At 39.6% G+C, this 25,351-nt stretch overlaps 1 protein-coding gene across 8 annotated transcripts in view; it reads left to right on the top strand.

Moving 5' to 3' along the window:
* Positions 1 to 25,351, top strand: part of MGA (MGA, MAX dimerization protein) — a 63,911-nt gene that overhangs the window by 8,183 nt on the left and 30,377 nt on the right. For 4 of the 8 annotated variants that reach the window (XM_027641779.1, XM_027641782.1, XM_027641781.1 and 1 more), the window contains exons 1-13: positions 517 to 1,116; positions 4,320 to 5,459; positions 10,470 to 11,394; positions 11,733 to 11,820; positions 11,962 to 12,057; positions 15,575 to 15,703; positions 17,064 to 17,162; positions 18,548 to 19,191; positions 19,835 to 20,192; positions 21,036 to 21,259; positions 22,048 to 22,188; positions 22,610 to 22,685; positions 23,595 to 24,115. In XM_027641779.1, coding sequence (XP_027497580.1) covers positions 4,396 to 5,459; positions 10,470 to 11,394; positions 11,733 to 11,820; positions 11,962 to 12,057; positions 15,575 to 15,703; positions 17,064 to 17,162; positions 18,548 to 19,191; positions 19,835 to 20,192; positions 21,036 to 21,259; positions 22,048 to 22,188; positions 22,610 to 22,685; positions 23,595 to 24,115 — 4,365 coding nt within the window. In that variant the 5' untranslated portion in view covers positions 517 to 1,116; positions 4,320 to 4,395. Of the gene's footprint in view, positions 1 to 516; positions 1,117 to 4,319; positions 5,460 to 10,469; positions 11,395 to 11,732; positions 11,821 to 11,961; positions 12,058 to 15,574; positions 15,704 to 17,063; positions 17,163 to 18,547; positions 19,192 to 19,834; positions 20,193 to 21,035; positions 21,260 to 22,047; positions 22,189 to 22,609; positions 22,686 to 23,594; positions 24,116 to 25,351 lie in introns of those variants that run through there. The other 4 variants (XM_027641780.1, XM_027641778.1, XM_027641784.1 and 1 more) reach the window with 4 other exon arrangements.

Raw genomic sequence — 25,351 nt, 5'->3', positions numbered from 1 at the left:
CCCGGCGAAGGGCGGCGCGGTTTCCTCACGTGCGCCGGTCCCGCTGCCCTCCGGCGGCCGGCGCGGGCGGTGGTTCCGGCCCCCGCCGCTCCCGGGCGGCTGCCGCGGGTGGCGGCTGCCGGCCTCCGTCCATGGGCGTCTGGCTGGGGCCCGTCCGGCAGGGAGGGGGACGGGGGGGCAGAGAGCCTTCAGAGCCACAAGCGCGGCCCTCGGCCCGCGGCCATGACTCCACCTGCCCCGGGCGGGGCGCGCTCGCCTCTCGCCGCCGCACCCGGGGCGGCCCATGCGGGTGCTGGATCGCTCGCCCGCTCGGTCGGTGGGTGGGTGTTCAATGGGAGCGCCGCGCGCGGTGCCCGCTGCCATTGGGCGCGCGTCACGGGGCTCGCGGCGGCGGTGGCGGCGGGCGGGGCCGCCCCGGGGCTCGCGCGCCGCCAGCGGTCCCCTTCCCGCGGTGCCTCCGGAGCGACGAGCGCGGGGCCGCGGTCCCGTCCGCGGGGCGGGGAGTTTGGGTTGGTTTGTGTGTTTGTTGAGACGGACGTTCTCACGTCCGATTGTCTCGTTTTGAGCGGGTCTTGGTGCGACTTGGAGCGTGTTTGGCCGCTGCTGTCTGGCTGGGTGCTGCTTCTCCAGTACAGCGTCTGCGTGTAGAGAAGGGAAATACTTGGAGCTGTTTAGAACTTCGGTTTCAACAAATACACTCATTTTTCCTGAAATACTAGATTAGAGTCTACGTGCTATAACAAAACAGGCCAGTGTGTGTGACCGAGTGTAACAAAACGTGTGAAATTGCTCGTGTACTAGACCGTGTTGGCGCTGAAGTAACACGTTTTGGCTACTCTAACTGCACATAATCACTGTAACCACACACATCTTCGACTGATTTGATACTGTGTGTGGCACTTGTGGCAGAAATAACTGTAACTGTTGCTCAGTAGGTCTTTGTATGCATAGAATTTTTGCTGAGTACATGATTGTTGAGGTTTTTTGACTTTTTTTTTTTTTGTAGGTGTAAGTTCTACCTTAAGTAGGTTTAAAGGTACAGGCCTTCTGCGTATCTTAAACCAGATTTGAAATCACTTCAATAGTTTGTTTCCTTCATAAGCCAGTACAACTGGGGTATATACTGCAGAGAATAATGTGAACTCACTCTATGACTGTACATTCACTGTACATATGAATGTGTTGTATGTGTATATAGAGAGGGCAAGTTGATGGAAAACCACATACAACTTAGGCTGTGATTTTCTCCTTTCTCTATATGTTTGAGATTTATTTTTCTATTGTGTTTGTATAGAGGAACATGAAAAAGATTATTTTGGGGATATTCTGTGTTGCTGGGACTTAATATGTGATCTACGGAAAAAGCAGAGCAACATTCTTAAATTAGAAAACATGAAGATGATTTTGAACAGCTAATTCATTTTGTATCCTAGACTCTCTTAAGGAGTTCTCAGTGGGTAGGTGGTTGTGGATATGTTTGTGGGGAAGAATTTCCTCTGGAAACTAAAACTGAAACCCAAATCTTGTAACTTCACAGGTATCAAAATCTGTGCAGAACAGTTTTGGTTTATTTCCTCTGATTTAACTTTTACATTGACTTTTAAAGTATGAAGTGTAAAGGGTGGAAATAAATTTCTCCTCTTTTCTAGGTGTCCAGAACATTTATCATGGGGTATAAATTGCCTCCTGAGCTTGAGGTCATTTGCCACATGCATGTGGCAGCTGGTTTGCACAGAGGAGTGTTTCTTCCTACCATACCCCAGTCCTAACAAAGTAAATGTGTCTTATTAAATATCCAATTCATTTAGAACTTGTGAATTTAATTCTCTGGAAAAAAATATGATTATTTTCCAGCAGCTAACTCATAGAATCATAGAATGGTTGGGAACTGAAGGAATCTTAAGGGTCACCTAGAGCCAACCTTCCTGCCAGGACACCTTCCACTAGACCAGGTTACTCTGAGCCCCATCGAGCCTGGTGTTGAACACTTCCAGGGATGAGGCATTCACAGTTTCTCTGAGTAATCTGTTCCAGTGCCTTACCACCTTCACAGTAAAGAATGTCTTCTTAATATCCAAACTAAACCTACTGTCTTTCATTTTGAAGCCATTCCCCCTTGTCCTGTCACTGCATGCTTTTGCAAACAGTTCCTCTCCAGATTTCTTCTAGGTCACCTCTAGGTACTGAAAGGCTCCCCAGAGCCTTCTCCAGGCTGAACAACCTCAACTCTTTCAGCCTGTCTTTGCAGGTGAGGTATGCAGCCCTCTGAACATCTTGGTGACTTCCTCTGGACTCGCTCCCAAAGGCCAATATCCTTCCTGTTCTGGGGATGACCCCAGAGCTGGATGCAACACTCCAGGTGGGATCTCACCAGAGCAGAGCAGAGGGGCGGAATCCCCTCCCTTGACCTGCTGGCCACGCTGCTTTTGGTGCAGCCCAGGACGTGGTTGTTTTCTGGGCTGAAGTGCACATTCGTTACCAGCTTATGTCCAGCCTCTCACCCACCAGCACCCTCAGGTTCTTAGCAGGGCTGCTCTCCATCTGTTCATCCTCCAGCCTGGATTGATATGGGGGGTTACCTGTCCCAGGTGCAGCATCTTTACACTTGGTCTTTTTGAACCACTTCTCTTGAGTGTTTATTCATCCAGGTCCCTTTGGATGGCATCCCATCGTTTAAGCATGTTAGCTTCACCGCTAACTTTTCAAATATGGACCCCCGAGGGACACCACTTGTCCTGATGTCCATCTGGACATTGAGCCATTTCCCACTACTGTCTGGATGTGACCATCCAGCCAATTTCTCATCCACCAAACAGTCCACCTACCAAATCCATTTCTCTCCAATTTAGTGTGTCACAGGGAACTGTGTCAAAGGCTTTATGGAAGTCCAGATAGACAACATCCATAACTCTTGTCCACCAATGTAGTCACTCCTTTGTAGGAGGCCACTAGATTGGTTAGGCAGGACTTGCCCTTGGTGAAGCCGTGCTGGCTGTCCCAAATCACCTGTCCTCCATGTGCCTTAGCACAGCTTCTGGGAGGATCTGTTCCATGATCTTCCCAGGCACAGAGGTGAACCTGACAGGTCAGTAGTTCCCAGGGTCCTCCTTTCTACCCTTTATTTCCGTTTTTCCAGTCACATGGGGCTTCACTTGACTGTCGTGACATTTGGAATGTTATGCAGAGTGGCTTGGCACATCAGCCAGTTCCCTCAGGACCCTGGGATGCATCTCAGCTTCTAGCAGTGGTGATTTACTGTGGTCTCTGATTCCCACCAACTAGACTTTTGATACAAGAATCAATCATTTTTTGTCAGTATTGTATTCCACCTGTAATAAGGATCAAAATGCAGACATCTGGATGTGGGAATAGCATTCTCATGGTTACCAGAAGTGCTCATTTTAAATTTTCACACATAGAAATGTACAGGCTATTTGAAAAAGGAAGTAGTTTATGATCTTTTGTTGTGGGTTGACATAATCATTAACCTAGGAGGTAGACACACAAAAATGGGATTGTGTATATGCAGATAAAAGTAACATTTTTGGTTCCCTAAACAGTGATTATACTAATCATAACAGTACAAGTATTTCTTTTTTGATTTAAATTATTTCCAGAATTCAGAAGATAAAGGTAGCTGAGGCCCAGTGCTTCACATTAATCCATTTAATCTTAGCTTCATGGCCTTTTGGGGGTTAGTTTGTCTATCTTTTTCCAAAGCTTATCCATTTGAACTATTTTTTCCCTTCTTTTTGTCTCTGCCTTTGACAGACAAGTAGAAGTTCTTGGGGTGGGGAGGAGTGTAAGCAAAGAAATTTCAACCCCACAAACTTAGTCATTTTCAATAAAGAAATTGAGTGAAAAATGTTTTTAACATTTCTTTTTTCTTTTCCTCCTTCAAATTTTTGGGAAGTTTTTGACCTCAGGGAACTCCTTCTTTCTGGCAAGACTTTTGCCTTTACGTCAGAAATGTGTCATTTGCTCTCCTGAAAACTTTTGGCTAATGTCTGAAGAGTTGAGGCAATGTCAGAAAAAAGAGCACTTTAAAATACCAAGCAAACCAAGATATTCTGTTGTGGCAAAGCATATATGAAAATGCTGTTTAAAGGTCTACTGGCCCCCCATGTCTTTAAAGTGGAAATTACATACACTCATGCAACCTTGATTTGTTACATCCTAATTGTAATCTATTTTATAGTGCTGGTTATCTTTCAAGTTTTTAATGTGGAAAACTCTTACAAAAAGGGTGTCTCACAAGACTTAATTAGTTTCTTAGATTGTATTGGAATATTTTTAACTGTGTTTTCCTTTTCTTCCAGGATGTTGAACACACATAAAAGATCATTAGAACCGTGTAGAATTTGCGTTTGATTTGAGCTCGTGAGAGCGCTCATCATGGAGAAACAGCAAATTGTCTTGGCTAGCCGGGATGGCGGGACCGTGTCTGGTGCAGCACCTGCTTTTTTTGTCATCTTGAAACAACAACAGGGAAATGGAAAAGCTGACCAAGGAATCCTGGTAGCAAACCACGATGCTTGTGCTCTCGCCAGCAGTGTATCAACTCCAGTAAAACCCAGAGTCAAGACCTGCCTCCCAGCTGACTGTGTCTCAGGGGGCATTACTGTCACTCTGGATAACAACAGCATGTGGAATGAATTCTACCATCGCAACACAGAGATGATTCTGACAAAGCAGGGCAGGCGCATGTTCCCGTATTGCCGATACTGGATTACAGGTCTGAATTCCAGTCAGAAGTACATCCTAGTCATGGACATATCCCCTGTGGATAATCACCGATACAAATGGAATGGCCGTTGGTGGGAGCCCAGTGGGAAGGCAGAACCACATGTTCTTGGGCGAGTGTTTATTCATCCAGAATCACCTTCCACTGGCCAGTTCTGGATGCACCAACCGGTGTCCTTCTACAAACTTAAACTTACCAACAATACCCTGGACCAGGAGGGTCACATAATCTTGCATTCTATGCACCGTTATCTGCCACGACTTCACTTGGTGCCTGCAAACAAAGCCACAGAAGTCATTCAGCTTAATGGCCCTGATGTCCATACGTTTACCTTTCCACAGACAGAATTCTTTGCAGTTACAGCCTACCAGAACATCCAGATTACCCAGCTGAAAATTGATTACAATCCATTCGCTAAAGGATTCAGAGATGATGGGTTGAATAGTCGACCTCAGCGTGATGTGAAACAGAACAGTAACTCGGAATTGGAGGGAGGTGATGTTTTTAGTGCTGCTGGCATTTGTGGTCGCCCTGCTGAAGTTGATGCATTAGAACTGCATCAGAGAAGTTTAGATTCTTCACTGATTGGTCAAAACCCATCAGACATCAAGCTTAACAAAGAGTCCTTTAACGCAGAAGGAGACTTTCTGGGTCTCCTGGACACTGACCTGTCTTCAGGTGTTATGCCAAAGCTAAAACAAGAAGTCTCTGAAAGGTGGGTTAACACTGCATTTTTGGTACAAATACTGGTTGAGTGGGATGTTTGGTAAAGAGATAACAGGATGCTGAGTGTACAGATTTACAACTAAAAGTTGCGTGACCTGAAATGGAAGAACACTTAGTATTACTGTAAACTTTTCTTTGCTCGAACAATCTTTAACAGTCTGGGCTTTCTGAGGTGTTTGAGGAGTGCAAGAGTTCAATATTATTTTCTGTGTTGCTTTAGCTCCCTTTGTTAAGAAGCGTCGAGGGATTTCTCTTAACCCTTTTAGCATTTTAGAAGGCTAAATTTATTTTTTCAGAGTTTTAAATAGCACATTGCAGTCATCAGAACACTGCCTTTCCTTTTAGAGTTACTCGCCACAGTGACGCGCTGTCTGTGTAGCTTCAGTTCGCGTTAATGGATGTTGTGTAGTGTGTGTGGGTGTTCAGGTTGGGTATCTATAGGGATTGCTGCGAGGCAGTTGTAGTTGGCAGCACACCACTGTTTTGTCAATAACTGCTTGGTGTGAATTCTTTTATTCCACAAAGTAGTGTGAGGTAGCCTGCCTACTGGTAGTCAGTTGCCTCATATTTACTGTGAGGTAGGAGAATGTGCACCCACAGAAGTACTTCAGAATAACTTCGTTTTGCTAAAGCAAGCCTGGCAAAACGTATTATTTTACTGCCCTTTCACTTAGTTTCCAAAATCTTAAACAATAGAACAGAGCAGACAGTGAATAGTTAATGTGTGTCAAGAGATGATAGAGGTACTTTGAATGTGAAGAAATAAAAAGAGTATAATAAAATAAAAGTGACATGTTGCTTCATGTCACTTTGTCACTTCAAATTACGAAGTTCTCTGTACTTTGACACTTTATTGAGTTTAATTGTAATAATTCTTGAGTACTAAAATTGTTTTGAGATCTAGAGTGCCCTAACCTTTCTTCTGCAGTATTTTCCAGTGTCAACCTGTTAGGAAGAAGAACATCTAGACTTCTTATATTCCCCAAAAATTGTGTTGTAACCCACTTTAAAGACTGAAAGCACACTGATTATAGAGAGGATGGGCTTTCTTTAGTTCCTAGGAATACAGCATGGACAAGTGTTTAGATAACTTTACGTATTGGAAGTAAAACTCAGAAAATAATTATTGACAGGTTTATTTTGCCTTCATAGTGATACTTTATTTTCCTGGAGAGGGTAATTGAAGCAGATTATTTGGAGAACTGTTTATTTCAAAGGAAAGAAAACCATTGTTTTAAGGACTCAGGGACCTTCCTAAAAAATATATGATGCAAATTGACAGACTTTATTTCTTTTGGTCCAGAGCATGTTAGATGCCTTCCTTAGTTTTGTCTCCAAGACATTTTATCTCTGAACTGTGCTAAAAGCTGAAAAGGAAAAGACTGTAAAGCATCTTTCTATTGTCTAGGCTTGGGAGCACATGCCATTTGATGAATAATTATTACCACCATCCTGAACTACCTTTAAGCATTGTCCAGCTTCTTGTTTTAGGTTTTTGTAATCTTTGTGAAAAAGTAAAATTCAGCACTTGGAAAGAGAAAATTGATCTTATCCAAGAAATGGCAGAATTGTCTTTGTATATGCTGGAGTTTTTCAGAACAGTAGTTCTCCTTTTTATTTCTGATCTATTGACAGTCTTTTTGTGCCATGTCATTGAGTTTATAAATATGTCAGCCTTTCAAGGACAGCATTGAGCCCGTGTCATTTTTATTTATCAAGCTAAGCACATTAATATTTACATATTAATGAAGACTGGGCAATAGTTTTTTGTGGCAGGCAAGCTCTTAGTAGCAGTTGATAGGCTCTATCTTGCTTTTATGCAGGGTATTGATTTCTGCTGAGTTTAGGTTTGGGTGAGAGGCAGAAGTTGGGAACTGCTACCTCTCAGATAAAAGAAGTGGAGTTCCTAATGCTGTAGAGCGTGGAACTTCCCACCAATACTCAATTCTTCTGACGTTTTTGAGAATGGAACTATGTAAAAGGTTGCATATACCTGAGAGTAATTTTAATCTTGAGTTATTAGAGGATTTTAGAAGTAAAGGACTATTTCTCTTCATATAAGGTACTATGTGGAGTTTTTTTGTGTTTTTCTTCTGTAGTCTGAACTTTGTTTAGTTTAATCAGGTGTGTTGTAAAGAAAATAAATGTTTAATTCAAGTTGTGGGCGCTTCTATAAGAATGCTTATGCGTGGAAACACTCAGATGTTTGGGCCATGGAAGGAGCCACAAACGAAATTTACTGGTTCTTAAGTGTTTCAGGCTAATGTACCGTTTCTCCCTTCCAAGGTCTTTTAGATTTGTTGCTTCAAAAATAAAAATTCAGCGGGATTTTTAATTATCAATTAGTCTTGTTTTTCTGATTTAGTTGTCTTGTGTTTACTCTTGACAGTTTGCTTTTCTTACTTCTTCGCCTTTCTTTTGGGAGAGAAAGGCAAGTGATCATCCTTCAAACCTCTGCCACAGGTTGCTAGATATCAAGATATCAAATTTTTCCCACCCTTCCCCTCTGGTATATTTTGAAATGATGCGCCTAAAAAAAATTGATATGTCTTGGTACTTTCAAAAAATGAGCAGCTTAATGGTTTTTAATTTGGCAAAATGCAAGAAGGCAATTTCTCTGCTTTTACTGTTCTGTTGCGAGGGTGCCAAATACATTACTTGGGCTGTAAGGAAGATGGTTTGAATATGAGCGTTGTTCCATATCAGGCAAAGAGAGAGCTAGTTAAGGCATTATTTCACTATTTTATGAGATCTTGGATTAAGCTGAGAATTTTGAGAGGACAGACTTTCTTGCCCATAGATGAGAGGAAGAGAAGTTTGTGACTACTTACATTGCACATAGCTTCACAAACTAAGGGCCAAATGAAATTACTTCAGTGCTAAGAATCAACTTTTTTATTCTTTAAGAAGTTGATAATTGCATCAGAATTTTAAAACAGAAAAATGCTGCTCAGGATTTGTGCAAATACTTTATATTCTCGTGCGTACGTATATGTGGGTAATATGTCACTCTTGTCACCATCTGGCTTGGTTCCAATATGCAGAATAAAATAATATTTGTGTTTAGAAGTTTCAGTTTTACAGCTGGACTTCTTTGGTTTGGATACTGTCCAGATCCCTTATAGAAAGATAATCCTTAGCTTACATATACACACCTTGCAAAGGATAAAGGAAAATTACTAGGGAAGTCCAGGCTTTACTGGGCTTCCAACCAGAAACAATAGAACTTGGGTGAGACATTTATTCCCGGCCTTGAAAGTTTTTTAGGGTCTTTTGTCTCTTTATTTTTGAGAATTTTAGGATAGAGGAGCAGATACATTCACTTTTAATTGTGGATCAGCTGTAGCGAATCAACCTCTAGCTGTAATGTGACAGGATTTTCAGTTGCCAATAACCTATAGGTGGTTTGTCTTTGAATTTCTTTGACAGTTAACTCACAGAAGAAAAAAGAGGTTTTAATCTTACAAGGACTATACAATCTTACATTTGACATTATTAATTAAATGAAAGCTAGAAACTTTCTAATAGGAAACTCATTGTCCAGAGATGACAGTACACAAAACAAGACAGTAGACAGAACTCTGCTGCTGCCTGTTATTCCCTCACAAGGCAGGTTTTTCTTCAAGCTTAATGCTGGTTACTTAGTGTCCTTCTGAATTGCAGAAAGTTTTTTAGATAGCTTCCCTCGTGTTCTTTAGGATTTTTATGTAAATATATAAATTTGTATCTTGATAGTCAGCTCCCTGTTTTAACACTGCAGTCTTTCTTCTCAAGGTGAAGACTCCCAGCTCCATGTTACGACTCTTGTGCGTCCCAGCTTTTCTCCCTAAAGTATGTCCTCCATCTGCAGAAGGAGGAAGCAGCCTCTTCATCCACTTGTTTTCCCCTTCCTCAATCCCAGCTGTGGGTTCAACTGAGCATAGTCATTCTTTAAAGGGGTACGGATGGATAATATTAATAATAAAATAGACACACATACGTGTATACATCCAATATATGTAAAGCAACATTCACTCTCTATATAATATAGCATTATTACAATTATGTTAAATTATATTTGAAATTGTTATAATTAACAAGTAGTATTATTTTTAATAACATTTTAATAACAAAGTTGAAAATTTGAATAATAATTTAATATAATTAAAGTTCTATGTAGTGTCTCATAAAATATATATAAAGAGAGTATTGAAATATCAGCTCATATGTTTAGTAAATAAGTTCTGAGGTTCACTGTGAATATGAGTTTCTGATTTCATACCTTAGCTGTTTTCTCTTATGATGAGGAGCCAACTTCTGATACACTTTTAAAAACTGCTGATTGCAATTTTTTGACTGATGTGTCTGACCCTCAAGAAGCCCATCATCAGAGTGTAACTGCCTGCACTGTTAGTGTTCTGTATTTAATGCATGGCATATTGAATTCTGGTTAGGTTAGTACTCAGATTTGGTGAAAATGGAGCAAGATTCACCAGGATATTAACATTCTGTAAGTGTTCAAACAACAGTTGAACTTAGGAATTGTCTGTATGTGGTTTCAGGACGAATTAACTAAAATTTTAGTGCATTAAACACTCACTTGGCTTCTTATTTGCAAGCACAATGGCTTTAGTGTCTTAACAAGATACACGTCAAACTAAGGCCACTTCTGAGCATTTCAAACATGACAGCGTAGCATAAGTTCATGCTGAGTGAAAGAGGAAAAAAGACAAATGTCACCCTGATAGTAGAAGGGAAGGAAGTTGTGCTGCTGCCTTCAGATAAGAAATTGAATTGTTCTTAATGATGGCAATTTCTTAGGGTTTTTCGAGTGCTTACTTCTAAAAATGTAAGCTTGTAAATGACAGCTAATTTGGCAGACCCACATCTGGGAACATTTTGGAAGGTTTTTACAATATGTAACCCAGGATTATATGAGATAATGGAATTTCAGTAAAGGAAGAGATTTGATAAAGGTCTTATGTTGTGTTTTGGTTTTGTCCCCTCCCTTCCACCCCAGTCCCATTGCTAGCAGTTACGAAAGCACTTCTCGTGTGGCATCTCCGTTGGACCCAAATGGACACTTTAATGTAGTCATTAAAGAGGAACCAGCAGATGACTATGACTATGAGTCAAATATTTGCATACAAGGTATAACTGTGAAACAGGAAGACACAGATGAAGAAACTGATGAGTATTCCAACACTGATGATGATGATCCCATTGTACAGAAACACCTAATGAGACGCCGTGAGACAGATGGAACTGATGGAGAATTCAGGTCTAGGAAGCGTATGCTGACCAGTCCTTCAGGTGTTGCCAAAGCAAAAATGTTAAAACTGGATAGTGGTAAGATGCCTGTGGTCTATTTAGAACCTTGTGCAGTCACAAAGAGCACAGTGAAGATATCTGAGCTGCCGCAGACCATGCTTTCCTCTTGCAAGAAGGATAAATCCCCTTTGAGTGCAATCCTGGATTCTTTGCCTGTGTGTTTTGAAAATCACAAAGATTCTTACTCAGGCACTGTCACCGAGGAGTTAGTTACGAAAAAAGAATCTCCTGGGAGTAAAATGTCACAGAAATACTCTTCAATCGGAGAGGCCCAGTGGACTCTATCCAAATCACCTAATCTTAATCTCAGGGGCTCAGTAAATTGTGAGTTTTCAGACAAAGAGATCTGTAGCAGAAGAAGGCCTGGTATACTGAAGAATCCTATGTCCCTCAAAGGCTCTGGTAACAATCAAAGCACCCTATCATCAGTTACAACTAAAAGAGGAAGGCCACGCAAACTGAAAATTTCTAAGGCTGGTCGACCACCTAAAGGTATAGGGAAAACTGTAATAACAAGCAAGAACACTTCTCTGGGGCCTGGGAGTATCCTTCCAGATGTTAAACCGGACCTCGAAGATGTTGACGGTGTCCTTTTTGTGTCCTTTGCATCAAAGGTAAAACCTCACTGTTGTTGAAAAGCTTTTATAATAATGTCTCATTTTTAAGCCCTTTTTGCTTGCAACTGGAGGTGTGTTTTGTTTTAAACTGAGTTTGGAGATTTGTGGCCTCTTTCCAAATCCGTCCTTATCTTGTGCCTATGTTATTCATAACATTTACTTACTTAGGAGCTTAGGGTAAAGTAGTGGGATCTAGAGTTCTGTATAAAAGAATTCATACTTTTTTATTAATCAGTCTCAAGTTTTGAATAATTGGTGACAATTTGATGTGTCCTAGTTTGCATCTAAGTGTTTTAAGGGATCTTACACTTACTCAAGCCTCTTTATGTGTCTAGGAAGCTCTTGACATTAACACTGTTGATAGAGCTGGAGGAGAAGAGTCACAGAATCTTCAGGCTCCTCTGTTGACTACAAGTGATCCAGGTACATTTTTCTATTTTTTTGTGAGTGACTCTTCTCTGCAATAAGGGAATTTGTAAAGACACACTGAAAAATTAATAATTAAGTAAATTTTTTGCATGGTAAATTTTTTTATATATTCTCTTCTTTTTATTTTTTGAGTAGACTGTCAAGCAAGAATACATGTGCTGGAAAAGGAATTGATGGAAGAGCTGAAGACCTTGAGGCACAAGCAAGTAATACATCCTAGCCTTCAGGAAGGTAAGCAGGTGATGTACGTGCTGTTGCACCTGCTTGATTATTATACTTAATCATACTGAGCTGATGATTTCCTACTGGTTGCAATACTATATATACCTAATCCATCTGGGATTTAGGTTTTCATTTTCACACATTCTTGTTGCAAACTAGAAAATGTGCAGGTGGCAATAGATGGATCTTGAATTTCCAACAAGAGAGTTGGAGTCTGCATGTTATGTGACTCTTGCAGAAGTCGCTGAGCCTTCAGACTTCAGACAGTGCCTGTTTTGTAATGAGCTAAGTCTGGTTGAGAGCTGATGGAGTTGATTTTACTCCTTCATTAAAATAGATATTTCCTGATAGTAGAGGAGCTAGAGATCCAGCAACAGTTAACTAAGACTGCATTTGCTATATTTGAGTTCATATTTCTTTGAATCCTTTTAGATCCAGGTTCACTAGCCACATAGAAGGGGCAAGCAAGGTACTTGTATTTTGTGATCTTTTATTTATATATGATATTATCCTGAGGTAGATAGGAGAAAGTCAAGGATCCACACAGCAGAACTTAATCTTCTTTTTACTGATGATGTTGAAGGACTTCAGCAATATTAGTCATGAGACCAATGACATTAATATAGTCATCAGAGCAGGTGATGAAATTATTGATCCTGATGGAAGTGTTGTACCTCACACTCCTGAGGCTCTGGCCCTGAATTTTTCAAACATGTAACTGTAATACTGTAGGGACTGAGATTCCAAATACTGATACTCTGATATGAGCTGTTCTGACTCCTCAAAGACCTTCTGTGGTGAAGAATGCTGGATTATCTTGAGTGGTTTATGTATGAGATATGATGACTACTAGCCTGTCATTTTTTGCAATCATTTAAAGGAATGTCTTCACCTCTTGTTGGTGTGGAGCTGACATTTCTGTCTTTAAACTTTGCAAAATGGTCATAAGAAGGAGATAGAGAGTTCTTAGATCTGTGTCCCAGATGTGGTGGGAATAAAACAAGTTAACTCATCTCTAGCCAAGTTGTACCTCGGTGATACAGCATCAGTGTTGGTAGTTGTATCATGAAAATGGAATTTTCCCTTGCCATGATTCCAGAAATAGGTATCCCTGTTTTATAAGGACCTCATTGGCCAACCTCCCCTCACAGGTCCCTGTGTGTTGTCGTGCATTACGTTACCACCATGTTTTTAAAACTGGGGGCAAAATCCCTTCTGTGGTCAGCTGCTGGGAGTGCTAGATACAGCACTAAACAAATGTTACAGTAACATTAAACCTTCTTGTGGACCTCTTAGATGTTATCTAAGAAAAATATCATACAATTATAGTATGTTGGCAACCATGTGATGTGTTGGCAACTACAGAACTAGTGAGGGCTGTTTTACTCATGAAATGATCCTGCAGCTGAGAATGTGTACAACCCACATGCTTTTCCTCCAGCTTCTGGAGTGGTGTGAAGTGTGTAGTTGAGAAGCTTAAGATTCTTTTTGAGATTCACTGATGAAAAGTTGGAGCTGTACCTGAACCCCACAATTGCTGTTGATTTTTGAACTTTAAAACATGGTGATCGAGGCTGTTTGGATCTTAGAAACACCAGAGCTCCAGGAAGATGCTTCATTAAGAAGGGAATCCAACTTAAGTGTGTTAGAAGGAAAGCTTCTGTTGGAGTGCTGCAAGTCTATGAGATGCCTCTTCTATGTGAGCTAGTTTGAATCCCGTATTATATTCCTGAAAATTGAAGGCACTGTTGCCATGCGTCATATTTCAGATTTGTCAACTGCCACTGATAGAAAAGAGAAAGTTCTTAAGGCTCTTCATTTGCTACTATTTGACTACAGCAACTGAAATTTAGCAATATGATGGAGATGATAGAAAGTAATAAAGGTCACCTGTCATGTATGGGGATGTCTGTAGTGACATAATACCTAACTGTTACCATCTGTTCTCTTCTGGCTACCTGCGTGCATTTTGTGTTGCTCTTGGAATCATCCTCTTGTTTTTTGTCTGGGTGATCCAAAACTGAAATAGTAGATATTTTGCATGGGTGATATTCTTTTTTTTTTTTGAGTATTAAACAAAGATAGGCTTGTTTTTTGAGGTGACAGAATGGAGTGTCAAGAAAAATAGATTGTGTACTCTTTCTATCTTACTTGAAGTAGAGTTTGAAAAGAAATGGATGGCATCTTGACATTTGGCAGTTGACATGTTTTTATACAAAATGCCAGATTGACTTGCTTGCTTCTCATTTTCCCTATGTAGATATGAAAATTATATCTCACTAAACTGCCTTTGATAACTGTATCTGTTTAAACAACCATGTTTGAGATTTGTTCCCTGTTGATTGTTTCCAGGCTGCCAGTAATCTGGTCACTGTGTTGCCACTTATTAACATAAATGTGTACCACCAACACGGAGTTATCTATGCGAGTACTGCTTTATGTTTTTTGAGCCTTATCAAGTCATACATGTTCAGTTTCAAAGCTCACACATTTAATGTATTAATTTTAGACATGTTGGCAACAGCAACAACATTTGTAGGTTTCTGTAGCTAAAATCCAAAATAGATGTTCTCAGCTCCCAACTATGAGCTGAATTTGATTGACAGCAGAAATTTCTGGAATTCAGTGTGACAATATTTTCTGGTGCAAAGTGAAATTTCCTAGCTTCTGCTTTTCTGAGCATTTTTGTGTCTATATTTGTTTCGTCATGGATAAAGATAGCTTTTGTGACCAAGTAAATCTTTCAATTTGAGTATTCAGGGGCAGTTAATGAAGGAATATGTTTTAGGCAGTTAAGTATATATGGGGCCATCAGCAACATGGATTGTTTAATTTCTTTATAACCATTTTTCCCCCTGCTTCAGGGGAAAAAAAAAGTGTTTTATTGCAAAGTGCCAAGTTCAGGGGAAAAAAAATAACCTACTGAAACTGGGATCATTTGATGAACTAAGTTCTGAGATCAGCCTAAATACAAGTTCGTATCATAACAAACACACGCATTCTTCAGAGCTAAAATGTGCTTTGCTCTTCTCTCTTACTGCTGGTTGAAACTGATGTGTGTGTGGTGTATGTTCTTGCACAGGATTAGCTTTCAGTGTAGAAGGGGATGTAAGTACCACTGGCGGGATTGATAATTTAAGTAGTGATATGAAATGTCAGTCAGTTGAGTTGGGTTCAAGCAGTAACTGTAGTCTTCAAGGATATAGACAGTGCTGACTTATTCAGAAAAACAAGCAAAAGCTTTTATTGTGAGATTTATTACAATACTAGCACCATGGTTAATAAATTTCTGTGAAAACTTAGGTAGTAATTAAGAAAACTATGAAAAGTAATTCAGTCTTTTTTTCCTCAATTTCCCATTACATAAAATGCTCTTTAATTCATACCTGCTGTAAATCCAGTATAAATAACAGTTACAGATGCTAATGCTGTTTTTCAGGTCTCATAAAATGGTGGGTGAATGCTAGAATAGGCTGTGTATAACTTAGTGGTTTGTCTTTTAGTAAATAGCTTGACTTTCTTGTAGTGGGATTGAAGCTGAATTCTGTGGACCCAACAATGAGCATCGACTTGAAATATTTGGGTGTGCAGCTTCCTCTTTCCTACTCAAATTACTCTTTGTGGAGCTATCCAGGAGCCAATCCCAATTCTCCAGGTGGGTAGAATATGAATTTGATGAAATCCCAAGTATTACCTTTTTATTATCAATGTTGAGAAGGAGAGAATGGCCATTTAGTTCAGCTTAATATCTTAAAGAGATTAAAGTGATATTAAAAGGATAAAATATGAGAACTTCCTTGAATCATTATGTGGTTACTGGCCAAGGAGTTCTGAGTAATTGTGGCTGGATTGTCTTTAGCCTTCCTGTTTTGTGATGACTGTGATACCTAGTTTATTTTATACTGACCTCTCAAATTGCTCAGAAAAAGCCTAAGCGATCTAAATTTGTCTAATGTTGCTCACATGCAAAACAAAAAAAAAGTTGTCTTTTACAGAGCTGAGTATTAGAATTTTCCAGAAGAGACTGAGATACCACTTGGGAGCTGCCCTGTAACTTCTTAATAATTATTTATTACAAAAGTGCTGACTGATTGTGCTTTTTTAAACTTATTTGGTATCCAAACAAATGCATTTCTCATTATACTGTGACTGTGATTCTAATACTGTTGGTAGATACTGTTTTTAGTGATGAACTGGTTGGATGAAGTATAGCTTAGCTTATATGCTTATCTTTTTTCTACTTAACTTTTTATTCCACTGTATTATTCTGATTACTGTATCTTTCTTAATCTGCTGCTTTTGGGAGCTGATAGAGGCAGACATTGAATCTCAATTTTGTTTACAGTGCAAGAGAGGCAGATTCAGTTCAGAAGACCTCTGTCAGCTTGGTGTTAAATGCAGTTATTTCTAGCTTAGTAATACCTGAAATGGCCACACAGATCCCTGTTTGTATTTTTATATTCTATCTTAGCTCTCAAAGCTGATGGATAACTTGTTGGGGATGTCACTATTTGCCCATTGTGGTTATTTACTGTCCCGCCCCTAATTGATACTCATCTGAATTTAACAGCACACCAAACATTAAATGAAGTTTCTACAGGTCTTATAAAAGTCATTGGCTCAATGCAGGGGAGAGAATCAAATTACTTCTCTTGCTGAGTGAGGCTGTAGAATCAGATTAAAACCTGCCTGTTCCATTTTAGCCTACTAATTACTTGATTGGCCCACTAGACTTTTGGAATCAGCTGCTTGCACCATTGTTAAGGAGACTAAAACTGAAAATACAGGAGAAGAGACACCTTTTGTATGGGATAGCAGATGCATGACCATACAGCAGAACTCTACAAGAAGCTTGTATTTGTTAGTATTCTGTTAATTAAAAAAACCAAAAAGTAAAAATAAAAAGTAAAAATCAAGTTGCTTCAAACTTTTTGATTTTCTTCTATCCCTGAAAAGGAAGAAGCAGCAGAATCAAGCTTGGTTCATAAATTGAGGCTAGCTTTCTTCTTTTCCAGATACTGGCTTTCCTTTTGTTTCCAGGACAGGAAAAACAAATGATTTCACAAAAATCAAAGGCTGGCGAGGGAAGCTTCATGGTGCTTCTAGAAATGAAGGTAAAAAAAAAAAGAGAAATCAGTGTACATATTTCCAACACGTGACCTTTATCTTGGCTGTCCGTATGTCTTGCACTTTGGTATTTGTGTGTCTTGATAAGAATTTTCTTTTTTATATATATAAACTGTTATGATTAAAGAAGTTTTTAGTACTGGTTTCATAATCAGAATGGAAGTTTATGAGGGAAGAGAGAAACGTGCTCTGAGTAAGATAAAAATACATCTCTTCTATACAGAAGGCTTGAGTGAAGACCAAACCTGTAATAGTTTTGGTTTTCTTTGTCAGTTTTGAGTTTACGTGGAAGTATGGTAATTTCAGAATTATGTTGCCTCAGGGACCCTAATGGACTAGAGTAATTTTCGTTTATATTGATATATTTTTAACTCCAGTTAGAGCAGGTATTCCTGACATATTTGATTACTTCACCATACCTCAAGGAGAAATGGATCATTGGCAGTTTTTTACTTTATATTTAGGTTAAATATTTATATTGTACCTTCTGTACTTTTTTTGGGATATTCCAGATGTGTTGTGGTGTACCAGGTAGTTCAGGTGTTTAGGACAAGCAAAGTAAGAATAGAAACACAGAAGCCCTGCCTGTTGAAGGCCTGTTTTTGTGAGTGAATGCTGTGTGGCATCTGGCTGAGATGGAGCTCATTTCCCCGTAGCAGCCCTCACAGTGCTGTGCTCTGCACTGGTAGCTGGAAAGGTGTTGATAACACACCAGTGTTTTGGCTGCTGCTGAGCAGTGCTGGCACAGCACCAAGGCTGTCTCTCCTAACATTCCTCCCTCAGCAGAAGGCTGGTGGGTGGGCACGATCTTGGGAGGGGACATAGAACAGCTGACTCAAACTGATCAAAGGGATATGCCGTGCTGTATATCTACTCAACAATAAAAGCTTAAGAGAAAGGAGAAAGAGTGGGGGCATTTGTTATTTACGATGTTTGTCTTCTGGAGTAACTGATGCTTGTACTGAAGCCCAATTTCCCAGGAAGTGCCTGGACGTCACCTGCTGATGGGAGGTAGAGAATAAATCTTGTGTTTTCCTTTGCTTCCACACATGGCTTTGCTTTATTAAATTGCTTTTATCTTGGCCCATGAGGTTTTTTGCAGTTTACTTTCAGTCCCTCACTCTGCTGAGAAGGAGAGTGATGGAGTGGCTTGGTGGGCACCTGGAGTCCAGCCAAGGTCAGCCCACAACAAATACACATGTGAGATTTCCACAAAAACAGTTGTTCAGGCCGCTGGTTGTGTTTCAGAGTGGGTTATATTTGGTGTACCTACATTTTTTAAGGGACGTATTTACCTATTGTATAGTGTTTAATTATTATAACATTTGTCAGTGTGTTTTTCCAGGGGTTAAAGTACTCTTTATTTGTTTAGGTGGCAGTTCGGAAGGTTCATTGAAGAATCGCTCAGCGTTCTGTAGTGACAAACTGGATGAGTACCTGGAAAATGAAGGGAAATTGATGGAAACAAGTATGGGGTTCTCTTCTAACACTCCCACTTCTCCTGTGGTGTATCAGCTTCCCACTAAGAGCACTAGCTATGTGCGAACACTCGACAGTGTTTTAAAGAAGCAGTCCACTGTAATTCCATCAACATCTTTCACGTTCAAGCCTGTTCCTCCTTCATCTACCTCTAGGAAGACAAAGACTCAAACCAGACAGACATCTATGAACAGTAGAGCAAAGTCGTCTTACAAGCCTATTCTGCCTTCACCTTTTCCTGCAAAGCAGAAACAGAACTCATCAGTGTCAGGGGAAAAGGCTTCTAAGTCTGCTAGCAGTTTGAGTAACCAGGGAGATGGTTCTGTGCTACCAGCTGTGGATGAAAATACATTTCCAAAACAGATTAGTTTGCGTCAAACGCCACAACATCAACAAGCAGCTCGTCCACCAGGTTTGTCTAAATCTCAAGTGAAGTTAATGGACTTGGAAGACTGTGCTCTCTGGGATGGGAAACCACGTACCTATATTACGGAAGAGCGAGCAGACATCTCTCTGGCAACCCTGCTTACAGCTCAGGTAGATCTGTAGTTGTTTCTTTCCTTTCTGTACTGTTGCTTTTTTTAATCTGCCCATTTACTGATGTTGCATAGACATGCAGAAAAATAAGACTGAAGCTGCTAAGGAGCATGACAGAGCATGAGTTTACTTTGTGGTGTAGTCTTTACAGTGAAAGTTGAGTAGTGCTGACTTAGCAGTATGTGAAAATACTAATTGTGATAATAGCATGGTGATACAAATAATGAATGAGTTCTCTAAAATTTTCACCATTAAAAATTCTGTTAATACAATTGTTGTTCAGTAACTGCATTTGCTTGCTCTTTGTCACTTTTATTTTTTCAGTTGAGCTACCTGCAAGACAATCATGGTCATGTAACTTGGTTGTCACATGAGAACTTCTTTTGCTTTTTCCCCATCTTACTTATTATCAAGATGGTTTTGCTGTTTCAGATTGACTCTCAAAAGACTTCAAATGCAAACACTCCTGTTTTTTTGGGGTTTTTTTAGGTATAGATGACAGATTTTTGTATGTAAATAATGTAGTTGGAAGGGTTATTCTAAATGAACTTTGAATAGCATTTTGCATATGCTTGATTTAATTTTAGTAAAATATTCTTCTTACTAAAATTGGAGGTTTGTATTTCTTTAAAACTTTTTTTAGGCATCTCTTAAAAGCAAACCTATCCACAAAATAATAAGACGACGAGCACCTCCTTGCAATAATGATTTCTGTCGACTGGGTTGTGTATGTGCCAGTCTAGCGCTGGAGAAACGTCAGCCTACCCACTGCCGCAGGCCAGACTGTATGTTTGGTTGTACTTGCTTGAAGAGAAGAGTGTTACTGGTGAAGGGAGGATCAAAACATAAGAAAATGATGAAAAAGGCTGTTCGTGGAAATCTCGTGCTGTACGGAACACAAGGTCAACAGCAAGAGGATGAAGATGTGGAAGAAGAGGGTGATGGGGAAGAAGAAGAGCTGAAGCAGAAAGATAAGAAGAAGAGAAAAAGAGTGGAATACAGTGAGTATTGGTGGGCAATATATATATGCTTTTATATAACTGACTAGCAGGAAATAACACCTTTTCCCTTTTTTTTTAATTCTTACTTACCTGGTCAGCATTTTGGGCACTACGTAGTTGTTTATTGCAATCAAATAGCTGGAGTTTCTTTTTGGTAATTTAAACTCTTACTCGAATCTCTGAATGTATCTAAAGACTATGGATATGAGATAATTACTGCTATCACTGTTGGCAGTATTCACTGTGATAATGCTGCTATCTTTCGCTGTTACCAGGTGAGTATCTAGAGCTGTATTTTCAGTTGCCATGTAGTTCATTGGCTTCAGTGAAAATACAGTGATTTATGGTAGTTTCAGACCTGGCCTAAGGTATACTCAGGAAACCAAATTGGTAGAAATTGTCTACGAATTTACGTTTTCATTTTCTTGCTAGTATTACCTTTAGCAATAACTAAAAGTGAGCATAGTGTTTTCTGGTGTTCTACCAGAATAAATTAATTCTTCCAAAGAGCTGTAGTATACAAGTCTAGGGTTTTTTTGGTGTTTTGTAATTTTTCAGTGCACAGCATCAGCGAAGGTCACTAATTTTCAGTGCCTTTGTGTATCTGCTATCACGGTACAAGTGAGCAATGGTTAGCATAGAATCATTTGATTATCATTTGCTCTTTCTTGTGGACAATTCCCTGTCACTTTTGGCTGTAATTTGAGACAAGAAAAACAACCAGTAGTATGTCTGGCAGTATGAACTAGTGAGTGCTGCATGGCTCAAACAAAAAATTCTGTTGCTGCAGTTTTAGATGGAGGTTCATTTGTAAGTTATGTTTGGTTTTATTCTTTTTTTCAGCTATCTGTGACTCAGAGCCAGAACAACCTGTTAGGAATTGTCCATTGTGGGTGAAGGTAGAAGGTGAAATAGATCCAGAGCCCATTTACGTCCCAACACCATCTGTTGTTGAACCGGTTAAATCTACGGTACTGCCCAACCCAGAGGTCTTGCTTTCTAGTAAGAACAGATCTTCCAGTGGAATAAAACCAGGCAGAGTGTATACTCCTAAACCCAATCCAGTGGTAAGAGAGGAAGAGATGCATGTTTTTCTTTGTATTGAAAATTAAAACAAAATACTGCCAAAAGCTTCTGTGCTAGGCAATTTTAGAGAAGTTTGAGGTGAAAGCCTAGGATTGACTGCCCATAAGTATGTTGATAAGCAAGAATTAATTGATTGTATATAAATCTTTAACTATGTCCAATTCTGTTGAGAATTTGCTGTAGCAATATGCAGATGGTGAAAGGTGATTATGATTCACTAACAGCCTCATTTAAAAATGCAGTAATATGTGGTAGTTTTGTCAAAATGACTGCTAGTTCTGTAATGTGTATGTAAGTTATTATCTACATAATGTAGCCTATCTTAAGTAATGAATTACTTGCAAAAAAAGTTGGGATACAGACACACAGTGTTCAGTGAAGTTCTGGGTATTTTTTCTGTTCTTTCTTGTGGTTTCACTGCCGATGTTGGAAGAATCTGTCTTTACCTCTCCCCTCACCTTAGTATCTAACAAAACAAACAACAGCAGTAGAGTTGAGTATAGTTATATCTGAAGGACAAAGATACCAGAGTTGCTGTATAATGCATAGCAGATAATGTTACAAATACATGACGTGATTTCTTTCCCCACTTAGAAGAATATCTGAATGGGTTTGAGTTTTTTGGGGGGGTGGTGGTAGACTGGGCTGTGTGATACTAAGAGGGCAGATTTAGGTTTAAATGCTAGACTTTTCTAGCAAAGCTGTTTTTTGGATCTCATGTACATCTAGAATGGAGAGGTGTGGGGTTGTTTGTTTTGGTTTTTTTTAGATTCGAGAGGAGGACAAGGATCCTGTCTACGTGTACTTTGAAAGTTTGATGACTTGTGCAAGGGTGCGAGTATATGAATACAAAAGAGAGGAGAAAAAGCAGCAAAAAGACAAAAGTGATTCACAGAGTTGTAGTATAAAGGTAAGAAGTCACACTGTAACTAGCATGTATCATAAAACAGGCAAAAATATTGAAAATATTGAAAATCTTGAAGTAATTATTTCCCCAGAAACTCCTTCATGACAAAAGGGCTGGACTTGCATTTGGTGGTGGTAGGGCTGTGGAGCCTGGAGCCTAAATCATGTACCAGTGCTGGTAAACTTACCCTGTTACTGTGACATACATTGTCTTGTCTGAGGAAATTCCTGCCTGCCAAGTGCACTATCATGTAAGGCTTAAATGTTCGTTGTTAAAAGAGCTGTTCTAAGGCGAAAACTATAATGTTGTCAAACATAGCATATGTTTTATGATTTGGGGTGAATTAGTTGATTTTGTGATGTGACTTTTAGTGTGAAAGTGAGATATCTAGGATGAATATTTTTCTTGCATTTCCTTCCTCCAGCAGGAACATGAACCAGAGCTTCAGTCTCCTGAGAAGGCAACCTGTGAGGTAGACAAAGACACTAATAAACCAAGAGGTAAGACCTGAGTCTTGAGTGTGATTTGACTTCTTTGTAAGTTACATGTTTTTGTGGGATTTTTAAGAAAAGTTGCAGCTATTGATAAAAAAGTCCATTTGCTGGGGGAGTTATTATTACACTTGTCAATAAAAATGTAATGATGTGCTTACAGTTTCCTGTTTTCTTAAGCAACTGTGTATGTATGGATCACATGGAGATATGAACTTTAAAATGAGACATATACTAGAGGCATTGTGCCATCCACTAATGAAATATAACTACCTTTTTGAGCTGATTTTTTTTCACTGTTTAATGTATACAACAGCACACTCTACATTTAAGCATGGGAATGGAAAAATAATACAACTAGTTGAAATTGCTGGTGCATTGGTAGGTGAAATTAAAATGGCCAGGACACAGGGCTCAACATCCTTACAGTTTTGCAACAAGGGACGTTTTATCTCTAATGACAACAAAAGATCCTTCTTGTGTTTACACACCTTCTGCAAAAGACAGTTCTGCTAGCATCATGTTTGCCCCTCGTGCTATTATAGGACAAGTGGTCCTTTTCTGACTCCAAGAGAAAATTGCCATCTCTTGAATAACCAGTGATGTTCTACTGTATGTTGGTGGTGTTTGTATTGAAACAACCCAGCTTTGTTTAGCTTGTGATGCAATGGGATACAAGCTGACGTGGTATGGCTGCAGGGAATGAACCGTGAGAAATAGTTACATTAGTTTTGCTGTGAGTTTTTGCTTGCTTGTGAAGCTCTGCAAGGGGAGGTGATGCTCTGAACAGTTCTTTTACTTGTTGCCCTGCAGATGAGCTGAGGCAAGGGTGGAGGTGTGGGCAGAATGAAACTGTTTGACTATCCAGGTGATTAAAATATCATAGTATTGCAGAAACCTATTTCAATTCTTTCTCAGAGAAAAGCTGGTGTTCTTCCCGTAGTGAGGGGGACTCTTTCTCCACCTCCTATGTTCATCACACCACTCAAGGTGAACCAACCAAACTTATTGAGATTATCTCTGACTGCAACTTGGAGGAAGATCACAATAAGATCTTGACCATCTTATCGCAGCATATCAACAGTAACGTGCCACAGTACCTCAAAGTGGGTAGCTTCTTTATTGAATTGGCTTCGGAACACAAGGCCCAGGATGAGAACCACCCTCCTGTCTGCTCCTCCAGAGTGAAAATTTCAGTGCCGTCCTACCAGGACAAGGATGAAAAGCCTGAGATACCTGTCCTGGAGACTCCTGATAGCGCAGTGTCATCATGCAATAACTCAGAAAATGTAAAGGTCATGCGGGCAGACCCAATGGACAAACTGCGGGAGAAGTTGCATTGGGGCAAAGGCTTGCCTTTTTATGCAGGGGTTTCTCCTGCAGGAAAACTGGTTGTCTACAAATGCAAAGCTAATATGAGCCCCTCAGGCTTGATTCAGGTGGGTCCCTCTGCCTTTACTGTGGACATTAGATGCAGTTTCATCCAGTATCCCAGAACTCTGTGAAGGGGAGAACACTCTTTTTTTTGTCTACCTGGTCTTTTGCCTGTCCAGACAAGAATTCTTAGTATCTGGTGGCATTCTTCCCTCTCCATAAGCTTGTCCCTTAAGAAATCTGATTGGAATTCTGATGGTTTAGCTTGTCTTTTTGGCTGTTTGGGTCTTGCTGACCCCCAAGTACAGAATCTTTCTCAAGATGTTTTTGGTGCTTTGAAAACCCCCTGAAGATGCATTTGACAGATAATACTTCTAAATGAATGACTGTTAGAGTCTACAAGAAGAACATTTTCTGAGGAAATATACACTGGGACAAAACTTGAAAATGAAAATGTAAACATTAAATTGCTTTTTGCTACAGCTTACTGTTAATCTTCACTAATAGCCTACATCCTCTTTGTAGAATAGATATGTGTCATCAAGAGAATTCATAATCCTAAATTCAAAGTGGATCTTTCCCTGCCGTTCTCTGTTGCTGACTTGGTGTTAAAAATTGGTGGTAGGAGCTGTAGGGCTAGGATGAAGATCTTTTCCTTAATAGGTTTTTATGGTTATAGTAAAATCACTTTCAGGGAAGGCATATGAATTAGAAAATGAGAGTAAAACATTCTCATGACACTTTGCAGATACAGCACTCTCAGAAAGAAAAGCGAGCAGAGAGAGAAAATTGAGGAGGAGATTTCTTATCTTTTATAAAAGTTGATCAGCAGAAAGAGTCTAGACCTTATTTAGGTCTAGTGTGGTAAATATATTTGGCTTTTAGAAGGTATTATTGAACAACCTGAAAGTAGAATGCACTACCAAAACTTCCTGTTGTCCAGTACACATAAAACCTGACATTGAGAAAGATGTTCTGTTTTTCTCTTGTGCAGTCAGTTACCACTACAACTTTGAAGTTAGTCAACTCATCATACTTAAATTACAGTATCAAATGACAGTACGGATAAGAAAAAAGCTGATAAAGCTTTTACAAGCTCTTCAGAGTTTTGTCTCAATGTATATATCATCAATATTCTTCTTTTGTGATGGTAGGACTTAATTAGGTTTGAGAATTTTATCCAAAATTGTCCTTGAATTTGGGAACCCATTTTTATTCAGGACTGTATCATAAGTAAGGGACAGGAAAAACAGATGCTACCTTCACTCTTATCTAATTTCAGTGATTTCACATGTTCCTTG

This window comes from Corapipo altera, unplaced genomic scaffold (genome assembly GCF_003945725.1).
Source record: "Corapipo altera isolate COAL_440 unplaced genomic scaffold, ASM394572v1 23b, whole genome shotgun sequence".
In the NCBI taxonomy this organism is placed as follows: domain Eukaryota; kingdom Metazoa; phylum Chordata; class Aves; order Passeriformes; family Pipridae; genus Corapipo; species Corapipo altera.
The sequence above is the reverse complement of the archived record's forward strand: the minus strand, read 5'-3'. Positions and strand labels throughout refer to the sequence as shown.